This window comes from Drosophila virilis, chromosome 2 (assembly GCF_030788295.1).
Source record: "Drosophila virilis strain 15010-1051.87 chromosome 2, Dvir_AGI_RSII-ME, whole genome shotgun sequence".
Lineage (NCBI taxonomy): Eukaryota > Metazoa > Arthropoda > Insecta > Diptera > Drosophilidae > Drosophila > Drosophila virilis.
In genome coordinates, this window is record NC_091544.1 from 15575654 (window position 1) to 15596802 (window position 21149).

A 21149-nucleotide genomic window follows, 5' to 3' on the forward strand; every position below is an offset into this window, starting at 1 on the left:
CAAATTTTTGCTTAACCAAGAATATAAATATTCGGTGAGAAGTTTGTGTTTACCTTACTATTTTAAATGCATTAAATTAATTCTGGTATGCTCACCCATACCGAAGCACATATTAAAAGTAAATTACTCTCTACTTTAAAAAACTATCAAGGCGCCAAAATGCAGCATGTGCTCCATTAACGAAATCGATAACAAACGGCTGCTATCAGAGTAGCAAAAACAAACTTGTGTTTATTTATACATAAAACTAACTAAAACAGTAAAATGAGTGCGCGGCATAGAGGCAAATCCAAGCGTGGAGCGGGTGCAAGCTCCTATCGGAACGTTAAATCAAATCACAACTGCGAACGCAGTTTCGCCCAACAGGCCAACGAACTTGCCAATTGTAATGCCACCGATAGCGACAGTTCCGAATCCGATTCGTCAGGTGACAACTTGGAGGGACTCGGTCAGCCGCCAGATTTTGCAGTAGCCATGTGGGACCTAAATCACTGTGATCCGAAAAAGTGTTCTGGCAGGAAGCTGGCACGCCTTGGACTAATTTCTAATTTGCGTTTGGGTCAAAAGTTTCCAGGACTCGTCCTCTCACCGATCGGTCAGTTGTGTGTTAGTCCACAGGATCGCGAAATTGTCAATGCTTCTGGGGTGGCTGTCATAGACTGTTCCTGGGCCAAGCTGGATGAGACACCGTTTAATAGAATGCGCAGTCCCCATCCCCGCCTGTTGCCATTCCTGGTCGCGGCAAATCCGATCAACTATGGAAAACCCTGCAAGTTAAGCTGTGTGGAGGCAATAGCAGCAACTCTCCATATATGTGGCTTTACTGAAGAGGCACGTTGGTTTATGGGCAAATTCTCCTGGGGTCATGCGTTTTTGGAGCTAAACGAGAAACTGCTCAATGCGTATGCGGCATGCAAAAGCAGCGATGAGATTCTAAAGGTGCAAAACGAATATCTGGAGGCGGAGCAAAAGGAGCGCGATAAGCCAAGGGATCTAAAGGAGTTCTATCCCACAAGCAGCAGCAGTAGCAGCAGCGAGAGTGCAGATGAAAACGAACAGTAAAACTAGAATAAGTTTTTACAAGAGGCCAAGAAGATGATTTATTTGTTTATGCAAATTCTCTATGGATGACTTTCGTTATATATTACAAGCCAGTTGTGCAAAGCAACTCTCGAATTAAAGCATTGCAGCAAAAATGTGCAATGCAAATAAGAGCTGCTTGAATTATATGCCGGGTTTTATTCATTCATCTACTGTGCATTACGCACGTATTCCGGATCAACATTGATAAAGTTTGTCATATTAAAGTACATTGCGCTATTCTTCACCAAAAACTTGAGAAAATCATGCAGATGAGCTAACAGCGTTTGCATAGCCGGTTGATCAAGCGCCGAATAGCTCAGCATTGAACCAAGTCGCACAAACAGGCGCAACAAATGAAAGGAGCCATACAGTTCCGACAGGGGCGTATCTGGATGCTTTTGCATTATGTCTGCATATTGGGTGCGCTCGAATTTGTACAATAGCTGCGAGCCAAGCATCACATTAAAGTACTCGATGATGCCGTCGAGCACATCGTTAATGGCCACCTCTTTGCTGGCACTGGTCGACTTCACCGACTTCTTGTGCGCCAAATACTGGTCAGCAATCTGCTGCACTGTCACCTTGGCAGGCAGTTCCAATAGCTTGTGTTCACGCACTACCGCATACCAGTCGTCGGTAAGATAATGCTTAAGTTCATCGGGTATTTTGATTTTCACCTCTAGCTTTGCCGTGTACGTTTCCTCGCTCTCCACACATGGCGCATCCGTAGTGGCAGCAGCAGCAGCAACAGCAGCATTTGCAGCTGTTGTTGACGTTGTCGTTGGCTGCTGTGGCGGCTGTGCTGTTGTGGTGCTTGCATCTGGTCCATTACCGGCGTTTAAGGATGAGCGCAGGTCGCTGTTGCTATTTTGTGAGCTCATGCGTTTGGCTTTAGGCGGCGCCGGCGTAGCGACCTCATCTTCTGTGTTGTCCGCCGCCGATGATTCATCTTTTTTGTCTGCGCCTGCAGCACTGGGCGTGCTCGGCCGTACCGACGCTGTGGCAGATTGTGTGGATTTGCGATTACTTCGACTAGTCGTGGTCGTGGCTGTGCTGCTGCTTGTGGTGGTGTTGTTGCTGCTATTGATAGTCTCGTTTTTAGCTGTGGGTGGTGCAGCCACCGTGGGTGTGCTGGCAGCGTTGCTGCTGGTGCCAGTTGCCGGCAAAGATGTGTTGCCATCTTTGGAGGGCGTCGACGCACGAGATTCATTGCCAACTTGCTCCATTTTCTTGGCTTTTGCACTGCCTGGCATGTAGGGAAACACACTCCATTGTGAGCATACAGTTTAAACAGCTTAAAGGTCCAGTACATACCTTTCTTGTTGTCCTTCTTTGAGCGTTCACCATACACTCGGGCAAGTTCTTTTTGGCGCTTCACGTTATCCTCATTGTATTTTAGCACACGACTCTCTGGTACCCACTCGTCCCAGCTAAGTTTCGAAAGAAAATATAGTTTAAGTAAACAAGACAATTTCCATATTAGGCACGATTACTTTTTGCTCCAGCCCGCATAGTGTATGTAATATTCAACCGGCGAACTTTCGGGCTTTGTTTTGAGTACTTTGGCTTCGTAGATAAGCGGCCCGTGGAAACATAGCACACGTTCCCCTACAAGATACATTTATAGATAAACAGCTTTGCTGCGAACGTGAGTTGGGGACTTACCATCTGCAAATATTGTAGCTGCATCAGATGGAGCCCAGCTATCCATTTTTACGGGTTTAACTTCTCCCATTTTTAGGTTGAAAATATTTGCCAAAGCGTCGCAGCTGATTTGAGCAGGTTGGCAGCCCTGATATATGTACATACATATTCCGCCGATTATTCAGGGCTGCAAAAGGCAATTCTGCCAATAATCATATGCAATTTAATATGAAGAGAATTATTTATTTACAATATTTAATGAACGCTAAAGCCTACATCACATATGTTTCACAATAATTATTTGGCTGCAGATAAAGCCGCTAGCTCCTCCTCTTCCCACGGCCGTGGACCTCGCTTGTTTGACCAATTGTCAATGTCGATGCCTTTAACCTTATCATATTCTGTTTCGAGCGTTACTTCTTGACGTTTCTTCATACTCACGCCGTACTTCTTCATTTCTTCCGGCGAGACAGGTTGCATTTTGGAGTACTGATATCTGCAAGCAACAAATACATACATACCACAAGTGCATGTAAGTTCCAAATGAGATTACCTTTCTTACCTTAGATTAGAAAACTGTTGCAGTCCAAACGAGCCGGCTACCATCGTAATTAGAAATGGTACACCATATTTAAATGATTTTCGTTTGGCGTAATAATTTAGTTTTTGTGTAAATGACATTTTTGTGTTATTGTTATGAAATGATAATACAAGACCGGACCAGGGCTGGCGATATGCGTCAGATATGTGTGTGTGCTGTCTTATCGATAAATTATATCGGTTTAAATGCGATAGGTTTGGCGGTCTTTTAGTTTTAATTTGACTGCTTTAAATGTACACAGATTATTAATTGCTTGCATTTGTGTAAAAATAGCACATTTTAAACATTCTTACGCCCTTGATGCCAATCAAATGAATCGTGTGTTTTGCCAAATTGTTCAGCTAAATGCGAATAATTTCTAATTCGCAATTGTTTTCCGGCTAACAATAGATGTTACTCTATTTTTTTTATTTACATACGACTTGGCGTTAAGTTCAAGGTCTGCATATATAGCTGTGTAATATACAAATAATTGACACTGACGTTGTTCTAAGAGCGCCAAAAAGTTTCTCACATGCACACCACGACATTTGATATGGAACAAACGGCGCTGTGTCTGTGGTTCACCTTGGCCGTTATGTAGCGACCAGGCAAGGCAAGTGGCTAGTCGCGAAGATTTCCTTTTAGTACCAAAGCTCAACCAGTTCGGGTTCGAGTTCAAGTCATTTACACAAGGAGCTACTACAACAACAACATCGATGCGACACGGCGACAATTGAGTCATCAATTGCGCCGGCGCACACAGCTGGACATCGACACGAAGAGCGCCCCTGAGACTGGGTTGGTCCGCTTGTTTGCCCGCCTGCACCCCCTATCATAGACTGCACAAACGGTCTGAGATTACTATTCATCATCTGCTGTACCCTATCTGTTGCCATGCTTCAAGTTTTCCCAGCAACATGTGGCAAGCGTCGGCTAGGCCTTACGATAAAGTCTCCATAATTTTTGTTCAATTTTCACCAAATATGGTTGCAATTTTGTTAACAAGATATTGCACTTGTTTGAGTCGCAGCCGCAAGACAAACATGTTCATGCACATATATATATTTCTAGAACTTATTGGAATTATGAAAAGTCCGTTGTATTTCGTTGTTCGTTACATTGGCCATGATTTGGTTTTTCATATTTAGCCAGTTGCTCGGGCATTCTCACAGAATACACCGAATACACATATTGGCATTTGGTTATGTTTTTGCCAAAACTTTTGAATGAAATGGATTGCGTCATTGTGTGGGTGTTGCTCGAATTTAAATATACATTTCGTATGTGCCCTCATTGCTAGAACAGAGTTTTCTCCAAAGGAAAATCCAGACTCTGTTTTTGCTTCCTTTAAGATTTTGCGGGAGCCTTATGTGTCTGTAGAAAGAAAATGATATAACATAAATATCATAAGAAGAATCATTTATAAATATAAAATATGTAAATCTTTGAGTAAAAACAATTGCAAAAGAAAGTATTAAATTTCTTACTTTACTAAACATAAAATAAAGTTATAACTTTGACATCTTTATAATAAAAGAATATGAAAGGTTGGATAAAATAATACAAAATAATAATTATTATAGCGCATTGAAGAGTTTTAGAAGTAAAAAAAGTATTGCTTTAGTTATTTCAAGTTTTGTTTTCGGAATGCTTTAAAACCACGTCAAGTTTAGTTTTCAGAAAATCTCGTTCAGATGCCAAGCGAGCTAATATATAAATATCAAATATCATTTAAAAGTATTGTCTTATCATATTTTATCATTGCAACCTCAGTTAATGAGCTGTGCGTGCTAAACAGTACAATTTTGTATCTTTAAGTTATTTATCTGCAATTTTGTATCTTTAAGTTATTTATCTGCAATTGCATTTCTGGTATTGTGACTCATGTATGCCAATTCTTAATTGTTTTATGCAATTGTGTTAATTGTATTAACTAAAAATATACTTGAATTTGTTCTAGGCTATAGCAAAATATATATATATATATATATATATATATATATATATATGCTGTTGGGAAATCTATAAAAAATGTGAACAGTAGCAAAAAAAAAAACTAGACAAAATTTATATGTACGAATGTGATTTTGTTTTTTGGCATATCAATAACTGAAATTTAAAAATAGCTGCCAAAATATGAAAGGAACAAAACAAGAAAGTAAAATCAAATTAAATAAAGATACACACACACGCACACATGCGAAAAAAACACAAAAATAATGGCACATTAAGCTTTTAAAAAAAAAAAATACAGGGAAATTTTGAAATTCTTTATTGAAATTCTTAGCGCCTAAAAACCAATACAAGCGCAGGCAATCACACACATACATAAGTAACAGGTGAAAGAGGCATACGTCGAATAGAGAGAGCGAAGGAATTTAGTTCTTGCTTCTTGCCCGTTCTTTTATTTCTCTACTTGTGTGTGTGTGTGTGTGTGCCGGGCGCTCTGTGTCTGTGGCGGCAAAATGCAGTTTGACAATACAAATTTGAGCGGGCAGCGATTTGTGTTGAGCATGCAAAACGCACGCGAGCTGCTAAGCGCGGCAGCCTCGCGTTTCTGTCAGACACTTGAGTGTGCGCTCTCTCTCTCTCTCTCTGTCTCTCTCTCTGACATACACGCACACGCACACACAGACACGGACGGCCGCGGCGCACGCACACAAGCGCAAAAAGCTCGAAATCGAAAAACGGCGAGCATCGAACGTCAGTATATTGAATAAATATTTTCAGTTGAACATCACAATCCGTTCAAGTCGCGGATAACTCCGAATAAAAGTTTTGTAAGTAAAAGGAACAAATTAAATAAAGCACACAATTTGCTAAGTACATTTCAGTTAATAAATATTTCGTTGTGCTGCTGGTAATTTAGTATAAAAAAGAAAAAAAAAAAAACATTTATCAAAAAAGAACAAAAACATAAACCAAGTGCCAAAAGTTTTCTTTACAAAAATTAACAAGGACATTCTCGAAAGTTTATTACATAATGCAAGTAACAAATAATTCAACTAATCAATGTGCTGTGCAGTATTCAGATAATAAAACCGCAAACATTTCCGAAACTATTCAAAATATTTGGAACGGTTTCGTTTCGAAAAACAAATTGAGGTTAAGCTGAACTTTGGCAACAAGCTCGATATAATGCAAACATTATTATGAATATTAAAGCCAATGTCTTTGACCATGTTCATAGTTTGCAGCCTAACCACAAGTTGCCTTCTAGAATTTCAATTAAACGCATTGCGTGAGATATATAAATAAATTTAGTCAATTGACTTTTTGGTCACAACATTTTCTCGCAGTTCATTCAAAATTCAATTGTTGGAACAGGACACATAATATATCGCTTTCTAAACACAACAATTATGCGCAAAACCAGATAAAGAATCTAGAAATAAGTTTGGAAAGTATTCTTTTCCTTTTTGCATAATATAGTCAATCGACATGCTACCGAAAAATATTTGAAAATATTCCAAAGTCGTCGGAATTTTTTCGCTGCAATGTAATTCGATACAGAACGACAGTTCCCAGCGCTCAAATCTATCTAAAGGCCAGCAAGCGTAGGCGAAATGCTTGAGATATTCTTGAAAAGCTTTTCACACTTCATATTAAGTAATATCCCATCGGGCAGCTATTGGGAAATATATGCAACAGATGCCAGGCTATATTTAGCATTGGCGAGAGCGCGATCCGCAAAAGCTCCCACAAGCTTTCAGTGTTGCCAGGCTTCCACAAATATATTGAAAAATAATATATATACATATAGATGTTTTAAAAATAGCTGAGCGAGAATATTGTATGTATAACTAGCACAGTTTTTTTTTTTTTTTTTTCATGGATAATTTGGAACATTTTGCGCTATAAACAGGTAGAATTTCTAGTTTTTGGAACACATCCGATTAGTTTCCTGAGAAGGTGTGTGTGTGTGTATTCAAATATTTGAAAAATATGTATTTTTGAAAACTTAGTTATTTTGCTTAAACTTAAACTGGTTTTGATCTGCTCTGAATAAGCTCACATAAACTTGCTGGCAAACAGAAATTTTGAAACGTTTTTGAAACATATTCGAAATCTTTAGCAAGCTTCAATTATTTATATTGCATTTCGAATCGGTTCAACAAAGTATGCCAAAGACTTGTTGTGAAGTTGAAAAATTGAAGTTTTTATTTGGACTTTAGGCTCATTTGCATATGTATGTCATTGTCATTCTTCATGTCGCCGTCATTATAAAAAATTTCAACTGATTTTCTGCCGAATAAACAAATATAATTCATTGTGTCACCTCGTTCGATACACACACACGACATGCACAACATTTATAAAGACTTATCAAAAGAAAACAACTAAGTGGTTCTAGTCGGGAGCCGCCGACTAGGGAATACCCTGAAGCCTCTGCTTCCAACATCAAATGCATATTCTATTTTCGAAGCTATATGTCAAGTTTGGTGATTTACAAAAATTGCCCAATAAACAGGATATCGATATCGATTTTTATCGATTACTTGGAAACGCAGTGTGTTATCGATTATCGACACTAGGAGCACCTACATCTAATATTTCAAGTCTCTAGCTCTGAGATCCTTGCGTTCATACAAACGGACATAAGGACAGACAGACAGACAGACAGACGGACATGGCTAGATCGAGTCGGCTATTGATGCTGATCAAGAATATATATATAGAGATGCTATCTTCTGCCTGTTACACACATTTGGATTTTGCACAAATACAATATACCCTTATAACCATTTTTAATGGGTTCAGGGTATCAAAATGTACCCAAACCTTCTGTTCATATATATATATATGTATACTATATATAGAGAGAATTCTGCCTCGATTGCAGTTTTTATTTCAAATTGAATTTTTGTTGTTGTTTGCACGCCCAAAAGCCTGGAACCAGCCAGCTACCATCTCCCCGTCCGATCTCTCTGAGCAGCTGGAATGTAAGCACAAGCTAAGTTAAAAATAAACTCAGTTGTACGAAATATTATATATATATATACATATATATAAATAATAAGAACCCAGAACGCCAGGGGCCATAAGCAGGGGCGCAGCTGACTCAATTTGTTTGGCATTCCGATTTATGACAAATTTATATGTTGGTCGGGAATAATTCGCAGGGCCCACTTCAGAAATCCCTTGAATGTGAGTCAGCCAGGTAAAAAATTGTACTCCCCGCCTTATCAATTTGACACCTATTCGCGGTCAAGAAACAACAAGAGAATCGAGAGAGAGGGAGAGAGAGAGAGAGAGAGAGAGAGAGAGAGAGAGAGAGAGAGAGACAAGAGCTTATAGAGGAGAGAGCCCTGTTGTTGGATTAAGCGCTCCAAAGGAATTTCCAAGGAAATGTATTTACTTTGGTTGCTTTAAATAAAAGTTTGTGTTCGACTAGTAGATACTCTGTACTCGAATGGACGAGCATATATTGTTGCGCTAAATCAATTAAAACTGGGTTAAAATGTATTTGTGCAAATGTAAAATGTATATAACAGGCAGAAGAAAGCATCTCCGACCCCATAAGGTATATATAAACTTGATCAGCATCAACAGGCGAGTCCGTCTGTTTGTCCATATGTATGAGCGCAAGGATATCAAAACCTCTAAGAGCTAGAGACTTGAGCCTTAGCTGTAGGTCCCTAACTTACTCCGTTTCCAAGCAATCGGCTAATTGATATTTTGCTTCTAGAATATTGTATATATATCAGGTGTCTTTCATTTTATACCTATCGCCACCTCGCCGCTAACACCGCAAAGCTATAAATCAAGTTAACCAATTTAAGTCACGATTGAAATGCAATTGACTTTTGCGAATATACAAATCTTCTACGGTACAACAAGATGTTTTGATGTTTTGACTGCACACGCAGACATATTCATGCGCGTCCGCTTCGAATTCTATCAACAGCATTGTGATTGCGACTGCTTTCTGTGCTGCTATTTAAATTCACTTTTTTTTTCTCAATAAGACTCATTTATTGGTGTGGCTGTTGAGTAGTGGCTGTGGCAGTGGCAATAATTTATCTTTATTTATTCAAACGAGCTGCATTTGGTGTTGGAATAGGGGGGGGGGGGGGGGGGGTCAGGTATTCAGGAGCTCCCGACTAGCGCCTTTTATTTGTTTATTTTTTTTTTTGCTGCAAGTTTAGATTAGCCTTTTGCAGATATGTGAGAATAATGAAGCTCATAGAAGAAAAGAAAAGAAAGAGAATGTATTGCCATATAAGAAACTAATTTTCTAGCTATTAGCTATTATTTACCCAACCATGTCCAGACTTCATGGATTTAAAGAACATTATCTGTGATAGATAGATATTTTTAAAGACTCTGAGAACGACTTGCTCGACTTAAAGATCAAGATGAATATTTTGGATATATTGACTGACGAGCCTAAAATAAGAATCTATACTATTCAATACTATTCTCTTGAAACTTGAAATAATTGCATTCATAAGCTTCTGAGTTTTTGTTGGTTATATTTTTGGATGAATTCAATGGATTCAGCAAATTTGTGTAAAGAAATTCGAACGTGACTTTCGGAAATCGTGACAAATACATTAAATTAAACATTTACTTCAGTCAATTTTACTTGATCAATTTATAGTCCCATTATATCGATCCAGAATTCTTTGCAACTCATCTCGTAACTCGCCGGATTACAGGCAACAACTAAGATCTCAGATTCTCAGATCCCTATCCTATTGTTTCGGTGCACAAGTCTGATTTTAATATTTAGTTAACGTCTTGTTGTTGTTCAGTTTTCTGGTCAATCATCTCACAGTAAATCATTTAAAGACGTAGCTCACGTTTTTCAACAATTTGTCTGTCCCCAAAATGAGATACAAGGCCAGAATGGGAACTGTTTCGGATGAGCTATACGAAGTATGCCCCGCACTTAGTTATGCAGCGCACAAACTTCTTGGCGAAACTGAAGGCATTTTTAATTGAAGAGCTACGTAAAAAAAATTGTGTCAAACATTGTTGGAAGATTTTCGAAGTGTATCTGTAACTTTCTATCGCCAGATGAAACGCAAAGCGCGGATTATGGCATCAATTTTAATTACTTTATTGATATGAATTACTCTTGTTTTCATTGCCATTTCCATTTCTAATTCCATTTCCATTTGGATTTTCCATTTCAGTGTCTTTCGAGTCTGTAGCAGTAAAACACAAAGCCAGCCACCATGGATGCCATCAAGAAGAAGATGCAAGCGATGAAAGTCGACAAGGATGGAGCATTGGAACGTGCTCTCGTCTGCGAGCAGGAGGCACGCGATGCCAACACCCGCGCCGAGAAGGTGAGCAACCAACCATGCAACAAAAGCACAAACAATAACAATAACAGAAACAACAACAATACGAAGAAATTAATTAAAATTATTAACGACTGTTAAATTGTTAACACATGCCTTTTGATAGCCATGCATTAGCCTGCACAATATTCCAATAATAATCATGCCCGATTTCTGTTTTTTTTTTTTTTTTTTTTGTGTTTTCTCACTGTAGGCCGAGGAGGAGGCTCGCCAGCTGCAAAAGAAGATCCAGACCGTTGAAAACGAATTGGATCAGACCCAGGAAGCGCTCACCCTTGTCACTGGCAAGCTGGAGGAGAAGAACAAGGCTCTGCAGAATGTGAGTACAAATTATTTCAGCTCCATTCTAAATGCACAAATTAGATTAGTGTTAAGTTAGATCCTCAAATTATTCAATTTTTGTGTATCTCCATGAGAGAAGCATATCTTGATACCAGAGCTAGTTTTGAGCTGGTCTCGTGACAGTCATAGATCATATTCCAAATGCATCTTTAACTTAACCTTGAAGCAGATGGAAAAGATTTATAAAGAAACTACAAATATTCCTGGAAATTTACAAGAATCTTATACAATATAATATAAAACTATTATATAGTGAGCAGACCCATTAAAAAATAGTCTATGCATTTTAGAATATTTGGCTTTGATGTTATAAATAGAAGCAGCTTATTAAATATAGCCAAAGAGTTCCGATTTTTTGATTATTTAATCATTATTAAATAAAAATTCTTGAGCCTTCGCTTCAAATTAAGAAATTTATCTGACAGAATACACACAAAAAATCTTTGCATTTCAAAATATCTAGTTATATGTTAACTAGGTCAATAGCTGCCTGTAGAATATTTTTTAAGAATTCCTAAGTATTAAAGTATTAGATATATATTCTTAATGGGCATTGTTTCAGGCCCAACATTAGTCATTAGTCATTAGTCATTAGCTATGATATAGGAATCCAGACAAAAGTAAGAAATACACTTGAAATCAATGCTAGAATAAGATTTATACATATATATATATATAACATATAAAAACGGTTTGGTGACAGCGAATTGGAGCCGGGTCCGGAAATTTGTGGCATCTGGTAATTTCACGGGTATTTTACGAGCTGATGTTAATTTGTTGGCACGTCAAATGTTTGGGGCAATGCGTTTTGTATGTTTGTGCTTTTAAATGCCATAAAAAGTTCATAGATTTCAAATAAAAATGAAAATTCAAACAAAAATAAAAAATAAAACGCCACGCACACGAATTTTTCTTGCCGTTGGCAACGCCTTTGGTGCGCGCTATTTTTAAATGCGTGTATGCAGCGCATGAAAATAGCTTTGGACGGGTGCGAAAGAGACGCACAGAGAGTGCTGCATGTACGTGCGCGCGCGCGCGCATGTATGTGTGTGTGTGTGTGTGTGTGTGTGTGTGATGAGATCAAATAACGCAAAAGCAAAGCCAACTGCGATGTTTTCTTTTCTATTTCATTTTCGTTGTTTTTGTTCGCTTTGCTTTGGCTTTGCCAAAATATTTGCTCGCAAAATTGTTGTTTTCTTTTTGTACAATGAAAATTGAAATAGCCGCACAGTATTTAGCACATTTTTCTTCGTTTGTTCGGTGGCCATACGCTGTCTAGTTGCGTTTCCAAATGAAAAATACGAATTTTCATTTCATTCGATTTGGCTTTTGATTCTTTCTTACGTTCTGTCGTGCGAGTTTCGAAAGTATTTCAAGGACATTTCTTTTGTTTTAGTTTGCCAATTGGCAGCGTTTCAAAAAAAGTCTATATCTAGTGTCCACAGGTAACCAGCATACCAACTGTATAAGTAAATAAAAGCTTATCAGACAACATAAATTCAAAAGATGTTGACAAATTATTTTCAATCGCCGCGTAGACATATTTTTATCAATTAACTTTTGCTGTTAGCCCTGCCCAGCCCCTATCTCTAAAATAAATAACTGTGATGATGAGATACAAACGACTCCGCTGAGTAATATGCGCAAATATGATAAAAGAAGAGAGCACAGCACGGCAATTAAATCAAACAGAAACACAAACGAAATTTACAGTTAAAAACGGAAATGAGTAAAGAGCTGAGCACTCGCTCAGCGGATAGAGACATTGGGAAAGAGACGGAGAGCGAAAGAGAGAGGGCCGTAGAGAGCGAACAAGCACTCTAGTGTGTGTGGGCGTTGGAGCTGACAGTGCCACATGCTCCTTTGCCCCGCTCCACAGCGAACGCACTGCAACACTTATACATGCACACAAATGCTTGTGCATAATGCTGACTCACTCGCACATGTGCCACACGACTGCCGCTGCCGCTGCCGCTTGGCAGGGGGCGCTGGCGCTGCCCCAACAACAACAACACAATTAGATCGGCCATCAGTTTGTCCGTCCGGCAAAAGAGAGCGCACGCCGAGCTGAGCGCATGGCCACAGAAATTATCGCACAACACTTTCAAGTACAACGCCAAAGCAAGCAGCAAGCAGCAAACAACCGCCGGAGGGGCCGAACAACCAGCAATCGAGCCGAGTTGAGCCGCCGCACGCCGCATAATTCTAATAAATTCAATAATAATTCAAATTAATTCAATAATACTACCGTCAATTGAAATTCAATAGAATAGAAAACACTATTTTTATTTAATTAGCTTTAAATAAAATTTTAGTGCTTTTCAATTACATAAATTAAATTACAACAGCAACAACAGCAGCAACAACAATTGACGTCTATGCAAAAACGTGTAGCGGAAGTTGGCCAAATACAAAATTTTCCTTAGCTCATTTCAACGCGAGGCTGAAATTTGAAAAAAAAAAGCGAAAGAAAAAAAACTGTATTAAATCATCAATAAAAATAGAAAAAGACTCAAACTAACGGTACTGCGAGCACAGCTGTTTGAGCAAAAGCAACAACAAGAGCTAAACAGCACGCACCAAATCACAAACAACAACAACAAGAAGAAGAAGAAAAATAAAAAATAGCCGCAACATATAATTAATATGTACGAAAAAACATTAACAATAGGAACTACAAAAGTTAATAATGCATATGAGTGGCAAAAAGTGAGTTACGGCAAAAATCAAGCAGCGGCGGCGGCATTAACAAAAGCTAAAACCAAACAAAAGCAACAAAAGCCCCAGCATAGCAATAAAAAAACCTTAGCAAACAGTGCGAAAAATGCAACAGAAACACAAGTAAAACATTTGAAGCCGGCAAAAACAACAGCAACAGCAACAACAACAACAATATTGACGACTTCTTTTAAGCCGGCAACGCAAACGCCGCTAGTCAAAAAATACGTTGGCAACGCGGCACGTCGTCAAACGCTTGCGCACCAAATAAAGCGTGCACACCGCCATCTATTGACAAGCGGCGGCAACGATAAGCAGCCCGTTAATAAACAGCGTAATAATAAACAAACATGTACATTAAATCGTATAGTGTAGAATGCAAAGCATATTGTTGTTGCTTATGCACACAAATATGCTTTACATTCTATGCAAAATAAGACAAAACGTGCACAAGGCAAATGTATGCGTAATGTGCAATTGCAATTGCCTTGTGCATACTTGTCTGGTCACACTTTTACGCTATCGATATTGATATATTGCAAATCAGCTGATTTGCACGATATTTCAATTAAAAAATATCGATATCGATAAGTAGTAATATCAACAATTCCACATAAAGCAGGTAGCAGCGCAGCTGCTGCAGGACAGCAGACAAAAACAACAAAACAGCAGCAGCAGCAGCAACAGCAGCGCAATAAACGCATAATAAATGCAAATAAACAGTTCCATAGCCATAAAAGTGATAATCAAAAGCAAAGGCAAAAAAAGCAACAGCAACATAGCAAGCGTGGCAACAGCGGCCACAAAGCGACCGACGGCAACAAATCGGAGCTCTCCTCGCGCTGGTGCTCCATCGAGGAGCAGCTAAATGTGCTAGATAATCTCCTCCACTACGATGAGCAGGCGGAGCTCTATTTAGCACAACTCTACCACAATTATCAACAAGTCCGGCACTCGACTGTTGGGGACAGTGACTCGGAGATTTCGGACAACTGGAGCTGGAGTGACTACGACCTGGACATGTCACAGAACAACAGTGTCGACGACGATGCGCTGTCCAGCACCAGCGGTGCGGGCAGCCACAGCACCAACAATTCCAATACTATGCCACTGGTGCCGTCCTCTCTTAAGCGGCGCGGTCATCAGCATCATCCACGTTTTGCGGGTACACGTCGTCCCAATGTGCCCAATGTCCAAGAAATACTGGCAGCCCTCTATCGCGGCGACTCCAAGGGTGTGCTGTCCAATCTGCGCGGTGAGACGCCGCCGCAGCCAGAAGCAGACGTGGAGCCTGACCAGTCCGCCAATGTGGTTAGCCGCAGTACACTCAGCCTGCCGCTGAGTGAATCGGTGACAAACTCTTTGGGCAGCAACAGCCCAACACCGACCGATGAGAGCAGCATGCTGGACGAGACAAACGCAACGCCAGCAGCAACAAATAGCGCAGCAGCCGAACAGGAGCCACTGGCTGCCACTGTCAAAAAGAAGAAGAAGCGCGACAAAGGCGACAAGGAGAAAACGGAGCGCAAAAAGAAAGCCTCATCGTCCTCTGGTGGCAAACGTGAGCGGAGCAAACGCCAGAGCGGCAGCGGCGGCATCATGGACGTCAGCAGCGACAGCATTGCCACAGATCTCAGTGCGGGCGCCATTGATGAGGGCATTGTGCTGAACACCGAGGATGAGGATACACAGGCGCAGGAATGGTCCAAGCTGCGCTGCACCAGCGAAGCGGCTGAGATTGTTGCCGAACGAGAGGCGCGTCGCAACAAGGGACGCTGCGCCGATTATCCGGGCCTGGCATTCGGCCGTTCCATCTTCAGCTCCGACACAATGATGAAGTTCAACATCATACGCAATGAGCTGCACAACATCATGAATACGCAGCTGAAGCGGGTAATTAGCGTTGTGGGGCGGGGAAGGGATTGCTCCAATTCATCAACATATGCACATGTATTTTCACTAATCATATTTATATTTCTTTCTCTTCAAGCAGCCTTTGTTGTCGACCCTCAGTAAGCGTTTTAGCCAGAGCAAAAAAAGTTAATAATACAAAGAGCAAAACATAAGTTTGGTTAGGTTCACAGTCAATTTTGTCTGCTCAATCTATGAATGTTCCAATTTTGTTCTGTCTTGTGCTCTTTTTCGCACACACACACACACACACACACATGTATATAGTATATATATATAAGTTGTGTACATTTGTATTTGTGTGCATTGCAAAGCGATTACGTCGCCGTCGCCGTCTTCGCTTTGCTTTCTTTGCCGCACACCGAATTCTGTTTCTGCTTTAACCCTTCGATGGCCCACCAAGTCGTTTGTCATTGCAATTGTTTTCAACTTGTGTGTGAATCTTGACCCCGTTCTTGCATACAAACATATGCATATGTGTTGGCTTAATCGCTCGGCAACTATCGTGAAGGTTTTTCTTTCAACGTGTTAAGCTCACTAACACACACTCGCACGCACATACATACATATGTACATACATATGCTTTACCATTGCTCAGCGCAAAAGTATTTCAACTGTTTATTCAGCTAAAACAAAAACATGCATATTTACTTAATTGCAGTACAATTGTTTAATTAGTTACGCAATTGCGCGCTCTGTCTTAGTTAGCACATTGCTTGACCGGTTAACGGTAACTCGTGAGCACCTGTTGCTCTCTCAGCGTGGGTGTCACTAGCTCTTGCTGCCGCTCTTTGCCTCTCTCATTTTATCTGTGGCGGCGCCCAAAAAGGCAGCAGATAAAAAAACAGACTTAATATTACAACTGTTACAATTATCTGTGTTTATACACACCCCCATACTCACAGACACACAAACACACAGAATTGTTTTAGCTTTTGGACTCCATAAAAAGCAACAGTTGGCTTACAGCAGCTGAATACTGAATACTAAAAAAAAGTTTAATACGTTTTCTGCCCAAAAACGTATTTCTTTTAAACTTGGCTCGCCAATTTGACGCGCACCACTCAATTATTATTTATATTAAATTAAGTGTATTCTCGGTGTGCACACACTCTCGCACACACGTTCTCTACGTGTTCTCACAGCCGCTGCAAAACGCCAATGACCTTCGTGCGACAAGTGTGTACCCCCCACTTTGGTAGTGTGTGCACATTTGTGTGGCACTGACGTTTACTTTTAATTTCTTTTCAATGCCGAACTCTGTCCAAAAATGGGCAGGCGTGCTTATTTTAATTGGAATTGACCATTGGCAATCGTCGTTTGTATTATCAGCAATTATGTCATTTGCCAAATACAAATTGTCTTTCCACTTGTTGCGCGCGGTCTATCGTTATCGATATCGAGCTTTGCACAATCGCCAACTGTCACAGACTAGGACCACATCCGAACGCAAATAGCAGCAGCAGCAGCAGCGGCAACAACAACAACAACCTGCTGCAAACACACAACACGGCATCGCACCGACGACTGATTAGTCATTTGTGTTGCTCCTGGTTGCGTGTTGATAAGCCTGATAGAGCACCGGCATTATATGCTGTATTATACAATTATCTTGTTTGTTGGCAGGGGTAGGTGCTGGATGGGGAGGGTTTACATAAACGCATACACATACACACACACACACACATACACGCAGATATTGATGACAGGTCGCTTACTCATTTTTACTGGCATATGGGCAATTGGTTAGCCGTCTTTGTCGCTCGCAATTTTGCATAATATTATTTGCATTGGAGAAATAAGGCAAAAATCTCAAATATTTCTTCACTAATTAATGCAAACAACAACAAACATGTAGACTGAATTTTTAGCGGCTTTAACAGGTTTTCCAGCGGGAAAGCGGCATATACACACTGGCTAGCGCACTCGCACTCACACACACACGAACATATGAAGAGCACGACACATAGGCGAGGCACTGACAGACTGGAAAGTCGCACACATACAGACAGCAGTCGTCTCTCTCGCACAACGTATAAACCACCACCGCCGCTTTGTAGACATGAGCATGCAAAGTGTTTCAGCGGTTCATTTCCAGTTACGTACTCACAAATGCCAGTCGCAGACTCGCGTCGTTTTATCGTCTTCGTTTCTCGTGTGTGTGCGTGTAGTTTCTGTGCAGCTTACTGCTATTAAATATCAATATTGAAATAATTTAAACATTTATTTATAATTCAACTATAAATGTGTATCAAGTGCGCCAGAATCTAATCGGCCCTTCACACAAAATCCAAAAAAGAAAAAGAAAGAAGAAACGGCGACAAGCAGTAACAACGAAGCAAACCAGTAAAAGAAGAAAAAGCAGTAGAAGAGAAAGAAGAAAAAAACCGGTGGTTAGCGCATACTCTTGTCTGTGTCGTCGCTTCGTTCGGTCGTTCGTTCTACTACGTGCGTGTGTTGGTGTTTCACAGTTTTTAAATTAAATATAATTTTTGGTGCTGCCATATAGAAAGAAATTTGTATTTTAATAAATACATAAAAAGCGGGCAAAAGCCAATATAAGTGTGCTTCAGTGCCAACTGTCAATCGCCAAGAAACCGGCCAAAAATTATATCGCATCTGCCTCTGCTTCTGCCGCCTGCCAACGCAAAGTCCAAGTGTAAACACTTACCAAACACCCACAAGTCCAAGTACAAGCACAAGCACAAAAATGACGACCAGCATTCCACAAGGTACACTTTTGGATGTACTCAAGAAGAAAATGCGTCAGACCAAAGAAGAAATGGAAAAGTATAAAGATGAATGCGAGGAATTTCACAAGCGCCTACAGCTTGAAGTTGTCCGACGCGAAGAAGTAAGCCAACTGGACATTTCAATACAAATTTCAATTCAGTCAAAATTATGTTTTTTCCGCTACTTTTGGTATATACATTTTGCATTAGAACCAAACTATGGCTCAAGATAAGTCCAGCGCAAGCATTTCTGAGTAGTGCCAACGTTTCCAATGCAAATACATGCGCACCTATACAGACACAAATACGAATACAAGTTCACTGACAGACTGTCACAGAGCTACGCTCACACTCTTTGCGCGCTCTTGCGCTCTCTCCGTTGCTCTCTTTCTTCGTCTCTCTCGCCATATTTGTGTTGTTTTGTTCCTCGTTGGTTTCCCTGTCCATTGGCATATCTTTTGTTCAAAATTTCAATTTGCTTTATATATTTTTATAGGCGTTTGTGTTACTTTTTAGTTTTCGTACATTCTAAAGTCTTGTTATCTGTGTGACCAAATTCATTCACCTTTCAAAATCTTTGCTCGTTGCGTTGTCTTATCGAAACGGGGCACAAACATGCATACTTACCTGGCATTCTACATTAGCATATCTTGTGTGTCTCAAAACACAGAAGACAAAATCTAAAGAGTGATATGTTTTGTCGCTGAGAAAGCACACGAGTAATAATACAAAAATGAAGAAGCGAAACCGGCTCTTCTATTCAGTTCATAGCCATAGTGTTTAGCTAGCGGTGTTCTAAATTCGATTAATTATGATTTTTAAGCCATGGCCAGCAATAAATGGCTTCTTTACGTTAACATTTCTATGTGTGTGCTTCATAATTTTTGGGCACAAGCCCCCATACAAACGCTTCTATATGCGCTTAATTCGAATCTAATTAGACAATTGCCCGAGCGAACCAAGGGCTGTAAATACTTATGTATGTGTGTACATATCTGTGTGTGAAATCACAGTTTGCACTGCAATGACAACACTGTTGACGTCATATTTTATTTTTGTTTGTTTTTTTTTTTTTTTTGTTTTTAAGTTGGTCACTGGCTTTAAGCCTTAAATTGTTGAATAGCTGCAAAGGAATATTTCAATAATGGAAATTTACAATGCTTTTTAAAATGTAACGGCACACCCCAAATTTGAAATTCGTTTTCATTATACACATTCTCATTTAGTAGTGGATTTCGTCTGTGCCTGTCATCTGTGCCCCGTTAGTTGTTAGTTTTTGCGCTCATTTTTCCACGCTTTTGTCAAGTGATTGACGTTTAGTTCAGCCCCTTCTCCTTTCAGTTGCACAAAAGCTAAAACAAAACAAAATGTGCTTTGTTGTTATATATACATTATTTGTTTTTTTTTTTAAACAATGCTTTCAATGTCATTTGCGTGGTCCCAGCAGCGTTTTATTCTCCCTCTCCCCCAACACTCTCTTCGCTGCGTCTTTCCTCTTGCCGTTGTTGTCATGCAATTGAACACTGATAATTTCAATGCCTCATTGTGACAAATTGGTTTTGATTTGTTGCCTTTTGGGCAGGCACATACTCTCTCGCTCTCTCTTTCTCTTCTGTTAGAGTATTTCGTAATGAAATGTCAGACTGTGCGAGATTACAACACACACACACACACACACACACACACACACATGTCAGCAGCTATACACGAAAGCTGACTGATATGAAACGTTAGCATATTTTATGCTTGAGAGATCGCTACTTTTACGCTTTACAAGTTGGATGTTGTCTACTTTGTGTTTTTATGGCTTATTTTTCGGTTCATAATTAAAAATGCATCATATACAACATTTAAACACACCCTACGCACTCGAACGTAGCCGCTCGTCTTTCAATTTTTGTTGTATTTTTGTTGCCACGGCAACTTGAGTCAAATAAAAAAATAAAAAAAAAATTCAAGGTGTGTGTGACTAAGCCGTCAACAATTTTTTGGTTCACTTTCTTACCCATGCAGCTTTTGCATACTCATGATTTTTATTATTTGTTGTGTTGTTTCTTTCATTGTGCATTTTGCCGGCAATTTTTTTTTATAAATTTTGCCCGAAACTTGTTCTGTTTAGCTTTGCAATTTATGTTAGAGAAGCTCTAAAAAAAAAAAAAAAACGTTTAATCTTCAATACGTTTTGTTAATGAGTTCAAAGCAAAGACGAAAAATTTGCCTAGTTCCATCTCTGTTCCACACATTTAACGTACAGCGACTCCCGCTATTTTTAAACGAAACGAAACTCAAGCTGAGTATTTTATTTTTTTTTTGGCATTTTTTTTTTTTTTTGCTGTTGCTTCATCAACGGTTTTGTTGTGTGACTTTCGTATGTGTTTTGGAAAGCTTCGCTGCTCCCCCAATACGAAATGCCTTTTATCGTTAAACTTACGCTACATACGTGTGAGTGAGTGTGTGTGTGTGTGTGTGTGCGCTTTGTATGCTGCCTGCCTATCGACTGTTTGGACGATGACGTAAGCCAAAGCGGCGGCGCGGTTGGTTTTGGTTCCAATTCATAATCAGACGATACTTTTACGAAGCGCGTTCTAAGCGTCACTCATACAATATATGTATGCACATTATATATATATATATATATATATATATATATATATATATATGTGTTTACTGCAATGCAATGCAAAATTGGCAATATAGCCATCTCGCGCCGAGTACACCTGGACCGGACTGCCTTGTCCAATTGTTGCCGCTTTTGGTCAAAGCCGTTTTTAGCCATTTTTGGGCGTGTGCTGTGTGCTGTGTGCTGCACAAGCATTTAATTC

At 39.8% G+C, this 21149-nt stretch overlaps 4 protein-coding genes across 32 annotated transcripts in view; 2 read left to right on the forward strand and 2 right to left on the reverse strand.

Moving 5' to 3' along the window:
* The first annotated feature begins 8 nt into the window (after nucleotides 1–8).
* LOC6630103 (18S rRNA aminocarboxypropyltransferase) lies at nucleotides 9–1229 on the forward strand. Its single transcript, XM_002053660.4, has one exon. It carries the CDS (start codon nucleotides 265–267, stop codon nucleotides 1060–1062), a length of 798 nt encoding a protein of 265 aa, XP_002053696.1. The 5' UTR covers nucleotides 9–264; the 3' UTR covers nucleotides 1063–1229.
* Nucleotides 1220–2890, reverse strand: MRG15 (MORF-related gene 15). Its single transcript, XM_032438017.2, has 4 exons — nucleotides 2749–2890; nucleotides 2577–2691; nucleotides 2398–2513; nucleotides 1220–2329 (listed from the first exon to the last, which is right to left on the reverse strand). Exons 1-4 carry the CDS (start codon nucleotides 2888–2890, stop codon nucleotides 1251–1253), a joined length of 1452 nt encoding a protein of 483 aa, XP_032293908.1. The 3' UTR covers nucleotides 1220–1250.
* On the reverse strand, nucleotides 2795–3465 carry l(3)neo43 (cytochrome c oxidase assembly protein COX16 homolog l(3)neo43). Of its 2 annotated transcripts, XM_070206915.1 has the most exons (3): nucleotides 3290–3465; nucleotides 3004–3223; nucleotides 2795–2929 (listed from the first exon to the last, which is right to left on the reverse strand). In XM_070206915.1, the coding sequence occupies exons 1-2, from the start codon at nucleotides 3406–3408 to the stop codon at nucleotides 3025–3027; spliced, it is 318 nt and encodes a 105-aa protein (XP_070063016.1). In that variant the 5' UTR covers nucleotides 3409–3465; the 3' UTR covers nucleotides 2795–2929; nucleotides 3004–3024. The 2 variants fall into 2 exon arrangements, with proteins under 2 accessions (XP_070063016.1, XP_002053694.2); XM_002053658.4 differs by lacking the exon at nucleotides 2795–2929 and having other exon boundaries at nucleotides 2950–3223; nucleotides 3290–3464.
* Nucleotides 3466–5930: 2465 nt separating this feature from the next.
* The window catches only part of Tm1 (tropomyosin 1), a 30458-nt gene continuing 15239 nt past the window's right edge, over nucleotides 5931–21149 (forward strand). For 7 of the 28 annotated variants that reach the window (XM_070206908.1, XM_032437984.1, XM_032437983.1 and 4 more), the window contains exons 1-2: nucleotides 13597–14035; nucleotides 14303–15576. In XM_070206908.1, coding sequence (XP_070063009.1) covers nucleotides 13612–14035; nucleotides 14303–15576 — 1698 coding nt within the window. In that variant the 5' untranslated portion in view covers nucleotides 13597–13611. Of the gene's footprint in view, nucleotides 6091–10452; nucleotides 10609–10816; nucleotides 10943–13310; nucleotides 14036–14302; nucleotides 15577–17673; nucleotides 18450–21149 lie in introns of those variants that run through there. The other 21 variants (XM_070206911.1, XM_015171642.3, XM_032438004.2 and 18 more) reach the window with 17 other exon arrangements.